General features: G+C 43.2%; 2 protein-coding genes across 5 annotated transcripts; one reads left to right on the top strand and one right to left on the bottom strand.

The window, feature by feature from the left end:
• The first annotated feature begins 3,347 nt into the window (after window positions 1-3,347).
• On the top strand, window positions 3,348-6,944 carry LOC310964802 (PI-PLC X domain-containing protein 1-like). The gene is made up of 7 exons (XM_083938070.1): window positions 3,348-3,553; window positions 3,639-3,775; window positions 4,913-5,038; window positions 5,351-5,506; window positions 5,859-5,971; window positions 6,213-6,283; window positions 6,535-6,944. Exons 1-7 carry the CDS (start codon window positions 3,445-3,447, stop codon window positions 6,873-6,875), a joined length of 1,053 nt encoding a protein of 350 aa, XP_083794196.1. The 5' UTR covers window positions 3,348-3,444; the 3' UTR covers window positions 6,876-6,944.
• Window positions 6,945-7,649: 705 nt separating this feature from the next.
• On the bottom strand, window positions 7,650-17,185 carry LOC310964801 (uncharacterized protein). Of its 4 annotated transcripts, none has more exons than XM_083938066.1 (19): window positions 17,071-17,172; window positions 16,156-16,246; window positions 15,949-16,045; window positions 15,667-15,777; window positions 15,461-15,571; window positions 15,258-15,359; window positions 14,776-14,818; window positions 14,480-14,684; window positions 12,481-14,275; window positions 12,228-12,401; window positions 11,429-11,602; window positions 11,161-11,334; window positions 10,165-10,338; window positions 9,382-9,555; window positions 9,093-9,266; window positions 8,736-8,909; window positions 8,403-8,576; window positions 8,258-8,304; window positions 7,650-8,183 (listed from the first exon to the last, which is right to left on the bottom strand). In XM_083938066.1, exons 2-19 carry the CDS (start codon window positions 16,220-16,222, stop codon window positions 7,654-7,656), a joined length of 4,500 nt encoding a protein of 1,499 aa, XP_083794192.1. In that variant the 5' UTR covers window positions 16,223-16,246; window positions 17,071-17,172; the 3' UTR covers window positions 7,650-7,653. The 4 variants fall into 4 exon arrangements, with proteins under 4 accessions (XP_083794192.1, XP_083794193.1, XP_083794194.1 ...); XM_083938067.1 differs by having other exon boundaries at window positions 9,093-9,209; XM_083938068.1 differs by having other exon boundaries at window positions 15,949-16,050; window positions 17,071-17,105.
• Between the last annotated feature and the right edge of the window lie 1,056 nt (window positions 17,186-18,241).

The raw sequence follows: 18,241 nt of genomic DNA, 5'->3' as shown, positions 1-18,241 counted from the left end.
TCACATAAGAATCTTATTGTTGTCAAGAAATAAGAAGTGACATAAAAAATAAGGATTCAATGGTATCAAGAGAAGAAGCTGTCACATTCCCATGATCAGGGGGTCTTTATGTTCATAAAGCAGAAACACAGAAGTTGTGAAGATATGTTTTGCACATTTCCTATGATAGATCGACCTTGGAGCCCGGACACGTGATCACAGCTGTGGTGTTGAGGGAGCAGATTTGGACGCCACGCTGGCTTCGGTTCCTCTCAGCGCCAATAAAAACTGTTAATGTGATCGATATCACACCGTAACCACTGAGCGGAGAAGTGGAAGCACATGTGAATCATTCATCGCTCCATCGAGGCACCTCTCAGTTTTCTTTGCCTTTTGTGAAGTGGAGCGTTTTGTGCGGAAGTTATTTTATTTATTTAACATTCTGTAAAAAGTGCTGGTAGACGTTATTGTGGAAAACTGTGTATTTAATCAGGCTTTTGTTGATTTATGGATGGAAGCATCACTGTTGTTAATGCTGTTGTGTCTCAGATTCTTGTATTTTAACACAAATGAGTGCATTCATTACTTGTTTTTTGATTTACAACTCATTAATGGTAAATGGCTGCATGTATATAGCCCTTTTATCCAACCTGCTTGAAAGTTCGACTCTAGAAAAAAAAACTTTCTTGTGATCAGAAAACAAAAGAAGTCATTGAAGTTCTCAGAAAAACTCACAGCTCCAGTTTCCAGTCGAGTTAACTCAATAAAGCCTGCGTGGAAAGCCCCATAACCAGTCAGTACGCTGACCTTGATTGGAGATTTGTTTAAAGCTTTAAAGGTCGAATATGAACAATTAGACTTTAAGATATGAATGTGGTGACTTTAAAAAGGTCTGCCATCGTCAGCTCCTTCAGTTGTTCTTCTCTTTTTAGTCATTTTAAAGTTAAATCTTAAAAATACGTCAATTAAGAGTTCAAGTTGAACCCGACAGCCACTGGCGTCCCATGAAAGAACAGAAAATGTGCTGTCACATCACGGCGTCGACCGTAATTATCCAGAGTGACTCTTCTCTTCTCCTCTTTAACGAGATCATGTGATAAATGTTAAAAAACAACCTTATGGGGCAGTAGTTTCTGAAAATCCAAGCCTGATCACAAGAACTGCTCCCTTTAATTGATCCAAGAAAGTGCCATGCTATGTACGAGCTAAACAGCAGCCACTTGTGTGTCCTTAGTCTAATTCATGGAGCTAAAAAGTCCGGCTGGAATAATCTGTCCATGTGTGACTCCAATGAGCAGCGTCCGTGTGCTGCAGTCAACGTTTAAAGGTTTGGTAGAATTAGATTTTCTGCTGCACCGTGTTGGTTTCAACGCAGCCTGATAGTTGAGCAATAAAGTAGCATAATGTGGATTTAAGTCCTTTTTTTGTATTTGTATATGGGTGTATAAGTCCTACGTTGCACACAAACACACAGCATGTAAATATAGAAGAAGAAGAACTCTGTTATTACACACACACACACACACACACACACACACACACACACACACACACACACACACACACACACACACACACACACACACACACACACACACACACACACACACACACACACACACACACACACACACACACACACACACACACACACACACACACACACACACCCCATATACATGCAATTAATGGAGAGATGTCAGAGTGAGGGGGCTCTGACATCTCTCCATTAATAGCTCAGCGCCCCAAGCAGTTGGGGGTTCGGTGCCTTGTTCAACAGCACCTCGGCAGTACCCAGGAGATGAACTCGCACCTCTCCAGCCTCCAGGGCGACTAAGTGGCAGAGTGGATCGTCCTCCATTCGAGAGATAGGGGTTCGAGCCCCACCTCCCCCGGTCTACATGTCGAAGTGTCCTTGGGCAAAACACTGAACCCTGAATTGCTCCCTGTGCTTCGCATGGGTGTGTGAATGTGGTGTGATTGGTTGGATTAGATGGTCTGTAGATGTCCACCGCCATCAGTGTGAATGTCTGTGTGAACGGGTGAATGTAACAAACACTGTTAAAGCGCCTTGAGTAGTCAGAAGACCAGAAAGGTGCTATATAAGTACATGTGCTTTTACCATTTACCAGTCCATGGTCCACACAGGGACCCAAACTGGCGACCCTACGGTTCCCAGTCGAGTCACCTATGGACTGAGCTACTGCCGCCCCCAAACACACAGTGTGTAAATATAATAGTAACATGTGGAGGTAGGACGCCTATACAGTTAGACCTTAAACCCTTTAAAGAGGGATTACAAACGTGTAATAATACAAATAAAGTACTTTATAGCATCGACTGCCAGCTCAGGGGTGGGTGACCTTCAAGGGGTCGCAAAGTAAATCAGAGATGAAGAAGCAGAGGAAAACTTTTGCTGACTTTAAATGTTTCCTTTAATCTGATCTTTGTAGTTATCACGTAAACAACTCTTCATTAAGTTACTGGCATTCTCCTGACTTAATTTTAAAGACAAAATTTAATCAAAAGACCCCACAGTCTGAAGAAGCACACTGTAGTGAATTGGAAAACAGCATTGTAAAAAGTGAACGCTAGGCAATAACCAGCGGCGGGGTAATGAGATAAACGGTTTCTCAAGGGTCACAGTACATCTTGTGCCTTTCTGTAGTTGCTGAGACCATTTTCTATTTTTCTTCCATCTGGTTTTTCACAGAATAACTAAAGCACAACAAAATAAGTCATGTCGCCTACGTGTCACATGTTTTTCTAAGCAAGGATCACAGCAGCCAATTAAAACTGTCACACTAAATGTAGATTTGATTTCTATTTTAATGTATAGACTCGTCCTTGTCTCGTTCAATGAAAGGTTTGCTTTTAAAAAATGGTTTTAAATATAAAGTTGTTATCTGTTGCATTACTCTCTTATGTGTTGTGCTTAGTGGCAGCTGCATATTTGCCTTATAAACCAATTTTAAAGTTATATTTGACTTGACTAAATAAATGAATTTATTTTAAGTCTGTAATTTTCTGCAACAAACTATAATTGAAAGACGTACTGCACACGTAAGCATGCTTTTTAGCTGTACACTATTATTATACATTAATTATATGACTGTACCGTGGTGCAACACATCAATGTTGGTATTATATTGAAATTTCTCACCAGATTTATTTCATATAAAAAGTAATTGTTGTAAGGCTTTTGTTTCGAAAACGAACTTTCATCGCGCTTAACATCCGGTTTTATTTTGAAGGATACTACAGGAAGTGCTAGCTCGTTGTAGCCGTTACAGCCGTTAGCTTAACTGACGTTTAAGATGCGGAAGAATTTGTCAACAAACGGTGGATTTTAAACCAGAAAAAGGGAAATGTTAACTGTTTCTAATCAGTTAAGAGCAGGGAAAAGCTAAAAAATAACTAGTAAATGAATAAAAAGTCATTTTAAAAACATTTCCGGTGAAGAACATGGAAGATTTAACGTTAGAGCGGTTGCAGCTCGGAGGGAACCCGGACTGGATGTCGCGTCTGCCCGAGGAGCTGCTGGATGTCTCGCTGTGGAACTTGGCCATACCCGGTAAAACAGAAGTACCGGCTGACTGGGATATTTTATGTTTTATGTTTATACTTTGTGTGTGACTGCCCTCCATCTCTCACCCCAGGGAGCCATGACAGCATGTCTTTCTGTCTGGATGTCTCGTCCCCGGTCCTGAGATCCGAGCCCTGCCTCCTCAGAGTGACCGACAGACTGTTCCCCTGCTGGACTCGACCCTGCGTCTACCGCTGGGCCACCACACAGGTAGGTGAGCATTTAGCACACATTTAAGGGGAATGTAGGGGCCCAACAGATCTCTCCTTTGGGGTACTTTAACTGAGTGAATGTGGCCCCCGTTGGTGCGTTCAAGGGCGTTCCTCAAACTTGTAAATTCAGGACTTTGTAGGTTTATATCACTGTGCTGCTGCAGAAGAAGTAGAGAGGTATTGTACTCTACTGTACCTACATCAGGATTATATTACTGCCTTTATTGATATTGATTATAACAACATGCAAAAAGCATTTTTATATTGATAGAGCTAAGTTTCAAGTAGCTTTATTTATCCCGAGGGAAATCAGAGTGACAATAAGCATAAAAACATAAATCAAATCAAAATAAAGCTCACATAAAATAAATCAAACAATTAACTAGATGTGACAGAGTGCAACAGACATTGTAGTTAAACGTAGGTTTATACAATATACCACAATACGCAGCGTGCAGTTTAGCAGCATGTTAAATAAAATAAGTACAAACTAAATAAGTGATAAGGAGCGATAAGTGATAACAGTGTTAAAAGTGTAGCAGTGTTTCTTACTGAACTATGTTACAGTACAGCTAAATAAAGTGATGCAGTGATGATATTTAACTACTTTATTGTAACGGGTGGGGGGTGTATGGACCCAATTGCAGTACAAAGGACTCAAACAGTGGTAAAAGTTCAACGGTTTACTCAGGCAGACAGGCCAACAGTTCAGAAAAAGGCAAACAGGAATCAGGAGAGGAGAGGCTAAACTCTTGGTCAGGGACAGAAGGCTGGGTCGATTTACCAGGATGCAAATGAATCAGGGACAGGCGAGGTCGGTACCGTGAAGACGGGAAGAAGAATACCGGGAAAGTCTTGCATGGCATGGAACAATCTGGCAAAGGAGTGAGTGTGGAGCTGGTGATTATGTGCTGGGCTGATTGCATGTGATGAGAGGCAGCTGTGTGCACAGGTGAGTAGAGTGAACTGACGAGGTGGGTGTGTCTGACAGGCTGAGTGGGGCAGAGGCAGGATCAATGGAAAACTACTGAGTGTTTGAATTCTGCACTATCTGTTAGAAACTATAACATTGAATCTAATCTATTTATTCTCCTTCTCTTCTTCCCCCTGTATGCGTTTGTGTGCGTATGTGTAGCAATCGGTCCTCAGTGATCAGTGTGACCTTGGTATTCGTTTCTTGGACCTGCGGATTGCCAGGAAGCCGACAGGAGACGGCAAATTGTTCTTTGCTCACGGCATCTACACACTGATGACAGTGAAGGTACACACACTCCTATACACATCTTATATAAAGTCTAAAGTTTGAATGGGATTTACATTGACCCACAGGCACAGTACCCAGAAACAAGACACCACAGAAGTTACAGCAGTACGTGTGTGTGTGTGTGTGTGTGTGTGTGTGTGTGTGTGTGTGTGTGTGTGTGTGTGTGTGTGTGTGTGTGTGTGTGTGTGTGTGTGTGTGTGTGTGTGTGTGTGTGTGTGTGTGTGTGTGTGTGTGTGTGTGTGTGTGTGTGTGTGTGTGTGTGTGTGTGTGTGTGTGTGTGTGTGTGTGTGTGTGTGTGTGTGTGTGCAGGAAGCTCTGGAGGAACTGGCTACCTGGTTGGACGCTCATCCGAAAGAGATCATAATCATTTCCTGTTCTCATTTCGAATCACTAACGGACGAAGATCACTTCCACCTCGCCGAGTACATCATCACGCTGTTCAGCAAGAAACTGTGCTCCTCACAGGTACCTGGGCCGGTGGAGTCAGAGATTCTGAAATGATAAAGTGATTAATCAATTCATCATTCATTCATTCATCTTCAACCGCTTGTCCCCGTCGGGGTCGTGGGGGGCTGGAGTCAGGCGTGAGACGGGGTCCACCCTGGACAGGACGCCAGTCTATCACAGGGCAATTAATCAAGTAGTTATGATAAATAATGAAAAGTAATTTAAGCCAACGTGTCAAACATTTGCTTCTGAAATATGAGGATTTGCTGTTTCATATAATTGTAAATACATTTAGGTTTTGGAGATCTTGAAGATGTCACATAAATTTAATTAAGATAATAATATTATCTGTATGCATGTGTATATGCAGGACATTCCCACTCTGCGATCCTGTTGGTCCAGAGGTCAGCAGGTGGTTGTTTCCTATGGAAACCAGCAGATGGTGCTGCAGCACCCAGAGCTGTGGACTGGAATACCTTACTGGTAAATACACAACTAGGATGCTTTAAGCTTGTGTCTCTAATAGTTCTAATTTCAAGACACACGTTTCACAACATGTTTGTGTCGTGCAACAAAATCAAGCAGATTCACCCGATTATCACACATTGCTAGCTGCAGCATTGGCCACATTTTGCTTATTTAGCTTTCCAAGTGACTTCTACATCAACTTAGCTGTAGATTTGTTTTCACAAGATGTAAATTAAATAAAAAATAATCTCTCAAGGTATGCGGACAGCCCAGACCCCAAGAAGGTGATTGCCTTCCTGGAGGACCTGAAGCACAAAGAAAGACCAGGTACGTCGTGAAGCATTCAAATCCCTTACTAAAGTAAAAGCACAACATCCCATTATGCAAGTAAAAATCCTGCTGGATAAATAGAAGTATTAGCGACAGAATGTAGATAATCATTATGACGTATGGCCTGTTACTGTATTAATATGTAAATGGTACTTTAATGTTGAAGTTGGTGAAAGTGAAACCAGTTTTAACTGCTTCTGATGCTGTTGTTTGTCATATTGTTTGTTTTACTCACCATTTCTTTCCAGCTGGTTTTTTCGTCAGTGGTCTGAACCTGACAGAAGACGCTCCTTACGTCCTCCTCCACCCCCTCCAGGACATGAGGAAGATGACGACGAGGGCTCTCTCCCTGCTGCTTCGGTGGGTGAGCGAGCAGCGGCCGGGGCGTGAGGCGGGCAGGGTCAACATCCTCTGCTGCGACTTTGTGGACGTCAGTCAGTTCTGCTCGCTTGTGATTGGCCTGAACTACAAACTGCTGCGAGGAGCCAGCGCGCTCGCTGCTCCTCCGCCTGTCTGCATGATGCCTCGGGCATCGTCCTCAGATGGCATTGACTGTTGCCATAGCAACCAGACTGAGGGTCCAACCTAAAAAGGTCTAAGATTAAGACAGATTGCTTTCTCAATTATATTCAATGTGTGATCATGTAAATACTGTATGTCACATTTAAATCATTCGCTCTTATCTTTTATTTGTACAAACGTTTTTGCTTTGCATGCCATTTAGGAATATATGCTTTCATACATTATATAAATAAATCCTTTCATATATTTTGAACAATTTCCACAGCTTTTCATGGGTAATAATATCAGTCACCACATGGTATCAGGAGAGCAGAACAAAGCTTTTGTCCCAGAGGAGCTCACAGCCAGCAGTCAATAATAATAATAAAGAATACAAAAAGAATACGGCAATAAAAAAACGGCAATCAATGCAGCAAAAATCACAACGGTAACAAAGACGTCCCTGTTCTAAAAGTATAATGTCAGCTGAATATTTTGCTGTGTGTGTGTATGAGTATGTTTGGCTCTAATTAAAATTTCAAAAAGTCAAAATCTGACACATTGAGACGAAGATAGAAACTTCTAACACACCAAATTCACTGTGGACCCGACATAGTGGAGGTTCTTTCAGTGGTGTTTGTCAGGTTAACCAGAACTCTGAGTCCAAACAACTGCACCTGAACTTCAGTATTTAGTTGACACTCTTCTGCACAGATATTATAGGAAACCATCAAAGAAAGCCGACGCAGCATGTTCTGATTTCTTAAAGCAGAGCAGATAAACTCAAAGTATCGTCATCAAGTTTATCCAAGGCTGTTTGAGACAAGTGTGTTGATCTGACCACGGAAGACAACACTTTGATATTGTTAGCACAGGGACACTGACGACTCCAACGACAAGAACCCAAAACCAGGGTAGAGGGGTTCAGTGAATGCACTGTCAAAGGTGTACAGGTGGATCCGAGTGTCAGACAAAACTCTGTAGAAGGACAAAGTGCCAGCCGGCCAGTCCAGATACACTCCAACTCTGTTCGAGGCAGAGGAGGGGGACGTGAGAAGAGCGGTTCTTATATTGTTGTGCCAGGCATTGTAGCACGTATTTGTTAATTCCAGACTCCATGACTTCTCATTCCAGCCAAGCCTACTGCCATCGCGGGCTCCTCTCCGTCTGAGTCCTCTGTAAGTCACTCCGATGTCAACCCCTCCTTCAAAGTCCACCTCCCAGTAACAGCGACCAGTCAGACCCGTTGTACACAGCAGCTGGTAGCACCAGTCGAATCTGTCTGGGTGATCGGGATACGGCTGCTTCTCTACCGCCAGCGTCACTTTGCGGTTGTTCTCAGACAGGAGGACATTTTTGTGTGCTGTGTTTGGGTCCAACGTGAGTTCACAGGCATCTGAGGATATAAAAAAGAAGATAGATGTAGGACCGCAGGCTTTGACTGAATAGATGTCAAATGGATGCACTTACATTTCACCAGACCAGGTTTCGACCACTGAATGCACCCAGGATCCACACTGGAGGAAGAAAACAAGTCAGAACAGCACAGAAACAATTAGCAGCTTCGACCAGTTGATGCTTTTTAATTAGAAACGTCTGTTTTTTTACGCCATACCTGAGAGTATCCAGTCTCCATCGTGGATCCTCTAGCCCAGCATGGAACAGCTTCACTCCAGAGTCCCCGAGATGATTGTAGCTCAGGTCCAGCTCTTTTAGATGGGAGGGGTTGGACCTCAAAGCCGAGGCCAGAGAAGAACAGCCTCCCTCTGTGATCAAACAGCCTGACAACCTACAGGAATGCACACAAGAGAGTAGGGCGTATGAGGAAACCCAGAGGTCGGGTGCAACACCTGGAAACATGAATGGATCACCAAAGTCATGAGGACACTGTCTGGGTTACAATTGGATTTCATTGTATACAGTACCTAAAAACATGTTAGTTGCTGACCTGAGAGTTTCCAGGGTACAGTGCTGACTCCTCAGTCCAGCGGAGAGTAGCGTCACTCCTGAATCCTGTAGGTCATTGTTGTCCAAGTCCAGTTTTCTCAGACTGGACGATCTGGTGCTTAGGACGGATGACAACTCATGACAGCATTTCTCTGTGAGCCCAGTTTGACCCAGTCTGGGGAAAAAAAAATGTGTTTGGGGCTTTCAGGTTTTCAGCAAAGAGAAAAAACATGATGGCAACTCTTTGCATCGTACGTCCACATCTATGAAAGTTGTAAAAGTTGATTTTACAAATGCAATGCTCCAGTTATGTTAATCCCTAAAGAGTGTAATTTACAGTTACACAGTATTATCTCACCTGAGAGTTTCCAGTGTGCAGTGTGGAGTCCTGAGTGCAGCAGAGAAAAGCTTCACTCCTGAGTCCTGCAGGTTGTTGTTACTCAAGTCCAGTTCTCTTAGAGGAGAAGCCCGGGAGCTGAGAACCGAGACCAGAGCTTCACAACTCTTATCTGATAACTTACAGCCACTCAGCCTGAAGGGACACACATAAATACATACTAAATAAAGACATTTAACCGAGAATAAATCTGACTTTATTTTTGAAAAGGTCAAGAATTGCAGTATCGCACAAATGCTAGAATACTGACCTGAGAGTTTCCAGTGTACAGTGAGGACTCCCCAGTCCGGCTAACATCAGCTTTACTCCTGAATCCTGCAGATCATTGTTACTGAGGTCCAGCTCTCTCAGAGTAGAGGAGTCGGAGCTGAGAACTGATGCAATCTCCTGACAGCATTTCTCTGTGAGGTTGGTTTGATTCAACCTGTCAAAGGAACAGACACATTTACCGTTACTCTCCTCAGCCTGACAAACAGTCAGATTATCAAAAGTCTGATTTATTTATTCAAAACAGGGACATATTAATAAACTGTTACAAGTTTATTGCTAAGTGCTAAAGTATTAAACTGGTAGTGTACTTACACATTGCCCTACTGCACAAGTTTTGCATGTTCAGACGTGAAAGTGCAGCTGTTATTGCAATGATAAAGCATACATAGCTGTATTTATGTGCGTACTATTGCACATTAATTAGCATATATAGATGCAAGTATGTTCATGCAAGGTCACAGGCCTGGATTGTCTCCAGCCACATCCCCAGTGTCCCCCCATCGTCTGGCACATCATCCCCCCTTAAGAAGTGACGGTAGACTGTCAGACCCAGGTTAGCGGTTACCCAAACTTCATATCTTACTCTTAGCAAATAAGCCTATAGAGTTAAGTAACACAGTGGTAACCAGGATATATACCCTTTTAACAGCTTGTTAAAAATGATATATAACCCAAATAACTAAACAAATAAGAAAATAATAACTAAACAAGAAAACAGAACTCATACTGTCACTATTATAAAGCTTTTGAACATTCACCTAACCTGAGAGTTTGGAGTGGACAGTGTGGACTTGCCAGTCCAGCAGAAATGAGTTTCACCCCAGAGTCCTGTAGGTCGTTGTTGCTCAGGTCCAGCACTCTCAGACTGGACGACTTGGAGCTGAGAACAGATGAGAGGTCTTGACAGCATTTCTCCGTGAGCCTAGTTTGACTCAACCTGTTAAGATAAGATAAGAAAAACTTTATTGTCCGTCACAAGTGACAGAAATTCCTCTTTGACAGGGCAGGTTCAATTTACACAGAATAAATAAATACATACAAAACAGACAGTCCCAAACAACGACAATACATTAATGCCAAAGGATGCAGTGCAGAGGGGTGACTGAGTAGAGTGAGATGTGTTGCCTGTTTGTGACTGTTCAGTGTGGTGATGATATGTTGCCTGTTTGTGACTGTTCAGTGTGGTGATGATGTGTTGTGACTGTTCAGTGTGGTGATGATGTGTTGTGACTGTTCAGTGTGGTGATGGCAGTGTTTGGGACTGTTCAGTGTGGTGATGATATGTTGCCTGTTTGTGACTGTTCAGTGTGGTGATGATGTGTTGTGACTGTTCAGTGTGGTGATGATGTGTTGTGACTGTTCAGTGTGGTGATGGCAGTGTTTGGGACTGTTCAGTGTGGTGATGGCAGTGGGGATGAAACCAACGGGACCTTGTAGCGTCGACCTGATGGCAGTAAGTCAAAGGATTGGTGGAGGGGGTGGGTGGGGTCCTGTGTGATGGTACTGACCGGGTGAACAGTTGTGGTAGGGGGGTTTGGGGAGAGCCAATTATTGATATATATATATATATATATATATATATATGATTAACTATACGTGCAAGTGTTGTTAAAATACAAAAGGTAAATGGTTCAGTGTCTTCATCAAGTACAAATTACAACTGAAACATCTTATTAATAAACCTGTTCACCCTCCAATTACAAATATTTACAAAAAGCCATCAGTATGCATATGAATTGAGGAAGATTGTGTGTTTAACCTGAGGGTTTCCAGTCTACGTTGCAGACTCGCTGGCCCGACAGAGAACAGATTCACTCCTGTGTCCTGCAGGTCATTGTTGCTCAGATCCAGCTCTCTCAGACTGGAGGACTGGCAGCTGACAACTGAAGCCAGAGTATCGCGGCTTTTGTCTGATAAATTACAGCCAATCAGCCTGGAGAAGAGTTTTGAATCAGTCAACTTGGATTAAAGTGAATTAAAAAAACACACCTCTGAGTCATTTACACCCTGTGAAACATAATCCTGACCTGAGTGTGTCGAGGGTGCAGTGTGGACTTTCAAGTCCAACAGAGAGCACCTTCACTCCCGAGTCCTGCAGGTTGTTGTAACTCAAGTCCAGGACTCTCAGACCAGAGGACTTGGTGCTGAGCACTGATGATAACTCCTGACAGCATTTCTCTGTGAGGTTGTTCTGATTCAACCTGGTAAAATGAACAGAGAACAGTTTTAGTCATTTGTAGTTTGAGGGGAGAATACATATTCCTGGTTCTGCCGGTGATTTGATTGGTGCAGCGTCTGGCAATCTCCTCCAGCCACCTACCACCTTCCAGACCGGCCCTCTGCTTAAATAGTCGACCTCGCTGTGATTTTGGCCCTTTTGTCTTTGACCAACTGGCCTTGTGTGTGTGTGTGTGTGTGTAGTGCTCTTTGAGTTTCTTTGTGTTATCGCTGAAATTGCGGTGAGGTTTCAGTGGGGTTCACAGAGACCAACCTGACGCCTGTAGTATCTTGATGTTAGAGACACGAGGTTTGAGAGGGTGCTGCTTATTCTGTATTTTCTGATTATTGTTGACATTGAGTCGTTAGTTTTGCAAGTGGATCGTAGTTATCTCTCATTTTGGAGAGACCTCTTTAAGTTATATTTATTTCTTTGAGTTGAGCAGCATCTAACATGCCCTTTTCCCTGTTCTCTTTTTTTAATCCTGCCAATAAATAACTTGTTATTTTACCAAAAACATTCTGTTTTATGTTGCTTCCCTTTTCCCCATGAACCCGGTCGTAACAGGCCTCAGTAGGATTCAAGAAGAAGACATTATATGATCTCACCTCAGGGTTTCCAGTCTACAGTGTGGGTTCTCGAGTCCAGGAGAGAGCAGCTTCACTCCTGAGTCCTGCAGGTCATTGTTACCGAGTTCCAACTCTCTCAGATGCGAAGACTGAGAGCTGAGAACTGATGCCAGACCTTCGCAGCTTTTCTCTGACAGGTTACAGCCACTCAGCCTGAAGAAGAACATGCAACAAAAATGTCATTTAATGCAAAAAAGCCTTGTTTAATCTGTCCGGTTTTCTCTTGACTTACAGAGACTTATTGGAAGCTTTAACCACTGGCAGTAGCCTCAGAAGACCCTCTTCAGATGCAGAGTATTTCCTCAGGTCGAACACATCCAGGTCTTTCTCTGATGACAGTAAGATGAAGGCCAGAGCCGACCACTGAGAAGGAGAGAGTTGGACTGTGGAGAGACTTCTTGAGCTCAGGTACTGTTGGATCTCCTCCTCTAGAGAAGAATCATTCAGCTCATTCAGACAGTGGAACAGGTTGATGCTTCTTTCTGGAGACAGGTTCCTCCTCATCACGCTCTTGATGTGCTGGACAGTTTCCTGACTCATGGGTGACCTGTTTCCCGTGTGTGTCATCAGGCCTCGTAGGAGAGTCTGATTGGTCTGCAGTGAAAGGCCCAAGAGGAAGCGCAGGAACAAATCCAGGTGCCCGTTTGAACTCTGTAAAGCCACGTCCACAGCACTCTGGAAAAGGTATGCCAGTTTTGATTTGTCCCTTAATAGATTAGACCACCAGGTTTTGGACTGAGACAGCACATTGACGCCAGAGTTGGTGAAAGTCAGAAAGACATACAGAGCAGCAAGAAACTCCTGAACGCTCAGATGAACAAAGCTGAAGACCTTCTCCTCATACAGCCCCCTCTCCTCTTTAAAGATCTGCGTGAACACTCCTGAGTACACTGAGGCTGCAGTGATGTTGATGCCACACTCTGTCAGGTCTGATTCATAGAAGATCAGGTTGCCTTTCTGCAGCTGCTCAAAAGCCAGTTTCCCCAGAGACAAAACCATCTCTCTGCTCCCTGGATTCCAGTGTGCATCTGTCTCAGCTCCTACACGATACTTGACGGTCCACAGTTTGGCTTGGACCAGCAGGAAGTGGATGTACATCTCAGTCAGGGTCTTGGGCAGCTCTGCTCCCTCTCTGGTTTTCAACACGTCCTCCAGAACTGAAGCAGTGATCCAGCAGAAGACTGGGATGTGGCACATGATGTGGAGGCTTCGTGATGTCTTGATGTGGGAGATGATTCTGTTTGTTTGCTCCTCATCTCTGAATCTCTTCCTGAAGTACTCGTCCTTCTGTGGGTCAGTGAACCCTCTGACCTCTGTCACCACGTCAACACACTCAGGAGGGATCTGATTGGCTGCTGCAGGTCGTGTGGTTATCCAGAGGCGGGCAGAGGGAAGCAGTTTCCCCCTGATGAGGTTTGTCAGAAGCACATCCACTGAGGTGGACTCTGTAACATCCGTCAGGGTCCTGTTGTTGTGGAAGTCCAGAGGAAGTCGACACTCATCCAGGCCGTCAAAGATGAACACGACCTGGAACTCTTTAAACCTGCAGATTCCTGCTTCTTCGGCCTCGCCGAAAAAGTAATAAACAAGTTCCACCAAGCTGAACTTTTTCTGCTTCAGCACATTCAGCTCTCTGAAAGTGAATGGAAAGGTGAAGTGTACGTCCTGGTTGGCTTTGTCTTCAGCCCAGTCCAGAGTGAACTTCTGTGTTAGGACTGTTTTCCCGATGCCAGCCACTCCCTTTGTCATCACTGTTCGGATTGGTCCATCTCTTCCAGGAGAGAGTTTAAAGATGTCTTCACACTTGATTGTCGTTTCTGGTCTTGCTGGTTTCCTAGCTGCTCTTTCGATCTGTCTGACCTCATGTTCTTCATTGACCTCCGAGGTCCCTCCCTCTGTGATGTGCAGCTCTGTGTAGATCTCATTCAGAAGAGTTGGGTTTCCTGCTTCAGCAATCCCCTCAAACACACACTGGAACCTCTGCTTCAAACTAGACTTGAGTTTTTGTTGGCACACCCATGGAGACTCTGCATAAACAGAAAACAATGATAAGTGGATGCTGCAATAGACTGTTTGCTAAACAGCATCCATAACTAACCATGGCAAATCTGTCGAGCTCAGAAAACTGCGATAGAAGAATTTAGGCAGCCCTTGAAAAATTCATTTCTAGCAGTTTGGAAGTGTAAACCTTTTTTCTTATCATGTTAAAAGCTGTAAAGCTGTAATCTTACTGCTCTGTAAAGAGTCAGCCAGGTCCTCCTGCTTCATTCTCTTCAGGAAGCACAGTACAATCTTCCTAAATGCCTCTCGGCTGCCCGTCATATCCTCTTCCTCCTCGCTGTCCATCACCACGCCGTCCAAACGCTCTGACCTCAGAGCCCTCTGCATCTTCTTCAGCTCCTCCTTCACAAAACGCATGACGTTCTCCTCAAGCAGCTGGAATAATTAGATATAAAATGAATTTGCAAAGTGAAAAATGCTCCATCTATAATACAAGAACTGTTGCGACTGTGGTTCATTTACACACCATAAAGATGGAGTCCCTTTCATCTTCTCTCTCATGTTGTGATCTGTGCAGGAAAAAACACTTCAGCAACTTTTAATAATAATAATTTATTCTGATACTCTTTGCTTTTTGTTTTACTGGATACAAGAAAACATTTTGGGCTTGTGACCCCTTAAAAAAAGCTGTCAATGTGGGAAACAGTTTTTTAATACAACAAAATCTGATGCCCGGGTGGAAATTACATATATTCGCATTTCGCAGTGGTGGATCGTAACCCGGCTGTAGGTAGAGCTTCAAAATGCAAAAAGAAGAAAAATAAGCAAGAGACAAAGAATATAAAGTATAGTGAAAACTGCATTTAAAGTCATACAGGATGTTCACTTTTCCCCCAGTCTTAGGATTTAGTTCAGGAGTGTATACGTGACTTCTCATTCTCAGATTGATTTCATTAAAGAATGCGTAGAAAACCCAATAGGTAAAATTATTAGTGTTATTTAAGTTACTCTGTTTCAGAAGAATGAAAACCAAGTGGTGGCTCCTTCGACTGGTTGCTCCTCATGGACACACAGCTGGGTGTAAGGGAGGCTGGTCTCTCCTCCTGGATCCTGAGGGAGAGACAAACAATTGACCAAAAAAGATGCTTATCCTCAAAAGAATTGCTTTGCTAACTCTTACTGTACATAGCACAAAGTAAATGTCGACTAACTCTCTTTCTGTAGAACGGTGGTTTTGAAAACCAAGTGGTGGCTCCTTCGACTGGTTGCTCTTTACGGACACACAGCTGGGTACAGGGGGGGCTGGTGTCTCCTCTTGGATCCTGAGGGAGACAAACAATGGACCAAAGAAGATGCTTATCCTCTAAAAAATAACTTTGTTAATGCTTACATATTACAAACTCAAATGTAGACTTACTCCATTTCAGAGGAAGGTTGTTTCTGAAAACCAAGTGGTGGCTCCTTCGACTGGTTGCTCCTCATGGACACACAGCTGGGTGCAGGAGGGGTTGGTGTCTCCTCCTGGATCCTGGGAGAGACAAACATTCATTCATCTTCAGCCTCTTGTCCCTGTCGGGTCGTGGGGCGGCTGGAGCCAATCCCAGCTGCCATCGGGCAAACAATGGACCAAAAAAGATGCTTTCCCTCTCAGAGTTACGTTGTTAATGCTTACAAAGTACAAACTCAAACGTGGACTTACTCCATTTCAGAGGAAGGTTGTTTTTGGAAACCAAGCGGTGGCTCCTTCGACTGGTTGCTCTTCATGGACACTGGGTGCAGGGGGGGGCTGGTCTGTTCTGGGCTTAAATGAAACACAAAGTTTTTACTGTTTATTATAATATATGCCAGATTACTCAGCTGCCGAGCTGTGGTAGTCATGAACTGCTAAGATCCTTGCCTCACCCACCTTTGAGAATTGGTTGAGTTCTCATAATCCCCTGAGTGGGGTATTTTTGCCTCATCCGACCCTTCATGCAGATCCAAACTAGAGCTCACACCTTCACACAACATAACCAGATGGCTCTGTCAGTCACACTGAAAGGGAAACTCATAATCCAACACATCTCTAGCTTTTTCAGCCAGGATCTGAATCATGATGCGTCCAGGACACGAACCAACCAAATGTCCTTGAATACAAACTCTCATTTCACTTATTCATTCAACAGTTTAATGATATTTTCCATGAACTTTAATGCCTTGCCTATTGGCGAGGTGCCAGGCCCATCAAACAACAACCTCTTATATTGAATAAATCCCCAGCACCACAGTAAAACAAGGTCATTTTCAGATCATTCATATTTAATGTTTGTTCTGAAGCCCAGAAAAAGCACAGCTGAAATGAAAGAAATTACATTTAGTCACGTAGCCTGCTGTACACGTTTGAGATACTTGACTAAACAGAAATAATGTGATGATTTGAAAACATTTAAACCCCATATTTATCAAAAGCTGAAACTGGAAATATAGTTTTATACATAAATGATATGCCCATTTTGAACAACACGTTTGAAAAGGGGCCAGTGGCAACAAAAGACACAAAGAGTTGTGAAAAGATAAAGAAAACACTTGACGGAAGTTTTTATCTTGTGCAAACACGCTCTTATCTTGTTTGAACAACTTATCATTAATAACTTTTGCGGGACTTCAGGGGCTCCGTGTGGTGGACCTATTACTCTGTTTACCTCATTAAAAATGGCCTTAATAGAATAAAGTTTTAGCATATTTTGCAGTTCAATCATTTGACTGGATATGATCACAGGAAGAGGGGCTTATATGGCAGACTGTGCAACACAACACAAAGGGAGTAAATAGTCTGACTTACCTTTTTCATGGTGGAAAATATGCGCCACAGCAAAATGAGCCTAACCTCCAAATCCAAGGAGGAAATGTCCCAGAAAGAGAGGAAGTTCACACAGGAACAGAAACATTTGGATCCACCAGGCTGTTACACAAGACACTGGACTGTTATTAATAAGCGGGACACACCCATGTGGACCATACATGCTTTACAAAAGGTTTCGATTTGAAAGCATTGCGTCATCAAACACGAGTTGGGTTTTACTGTCATACATTGATTTTAGTGCCCTGAGTTTTGACTGCAGGAAGCTCTGAAGGGCAGAAATGTCATTTTAGGCTAAATCATAGCCTACATTCCCCTTTTAAAGGTCATTTTGGGGATTAAGTATGTCGCTCCTCAGGGCCACCGTAGTCTAGGCCTGGATATGAACCATAGACATAAAGAGTAGACGCCTCATCGAACGTTGGGCCTATTGGCGCTGACGAGCGGTGGAGCCGCCATCTTGGACCGGTCGCCCGCTCCACTCAGTGTAAGGACAGGACACGGTTCAGCGTATTTTAATATTCACAGTGGGATTAAGAGTAATATAATATTCTGATATATGATATATGTGATGTATGATAGGTGTTTTACAAACACTATAAATATAAACACAACAAGAGAAATCATTTATAGAGTATTAATAGGCTGTATTTCATACATGAATACATAAATCTCTCTCTCACTCACTCTCTCTCTTTCTCTCTCTCACACACACACACACACACACACACACACACACACACACACACACACAAACACACGCAAGCACACACACACACACACTCAGAGAAAATTAAAATACATATAAATCAAGAGTATCAATACAATTAGGTCAGAGAGAGAGATGACATTTTGGACACATCTAAATACAAGTCAAACAGACACACTTTCATTTAAAGCACTAAAAAAACCAAGAGCCGAACCCTATATGTTAATAAATATTCAGAAATGATCCATGCTCTGCCAGTCGCATAGTCGTGGTAGTGGAGGGGAGAGGGAGGGTCCACATTTGAGCGAGTGTGTGTGGTATAAAAATATATATAAAATTTTGTTAAATCGATCATTTTCACACTGTTTTGTTCTTGCACAGTTACCAATTAGAGTGTAGCTCTAATTGGTAAAGAAAGTGATGTTGTAGGAGTACTTTGTATAG

The sequence above is a fragment of the Echiichthys vipera genome (assembly GCF_963691815.1).
Source record: "Echiichthys vipera genome assembly, chromosome: 23".
Taxonomy (NCBI): domain Eukaryota; kingdom Metazoa; phylum Chordata; class Actinopteri; order Perciformes; family Trachinidae; genus Echiichthys; species Echiichthys vipera.
This window is presented reverse-complemented; position numbering and strand designations above follow the sequence as displayed.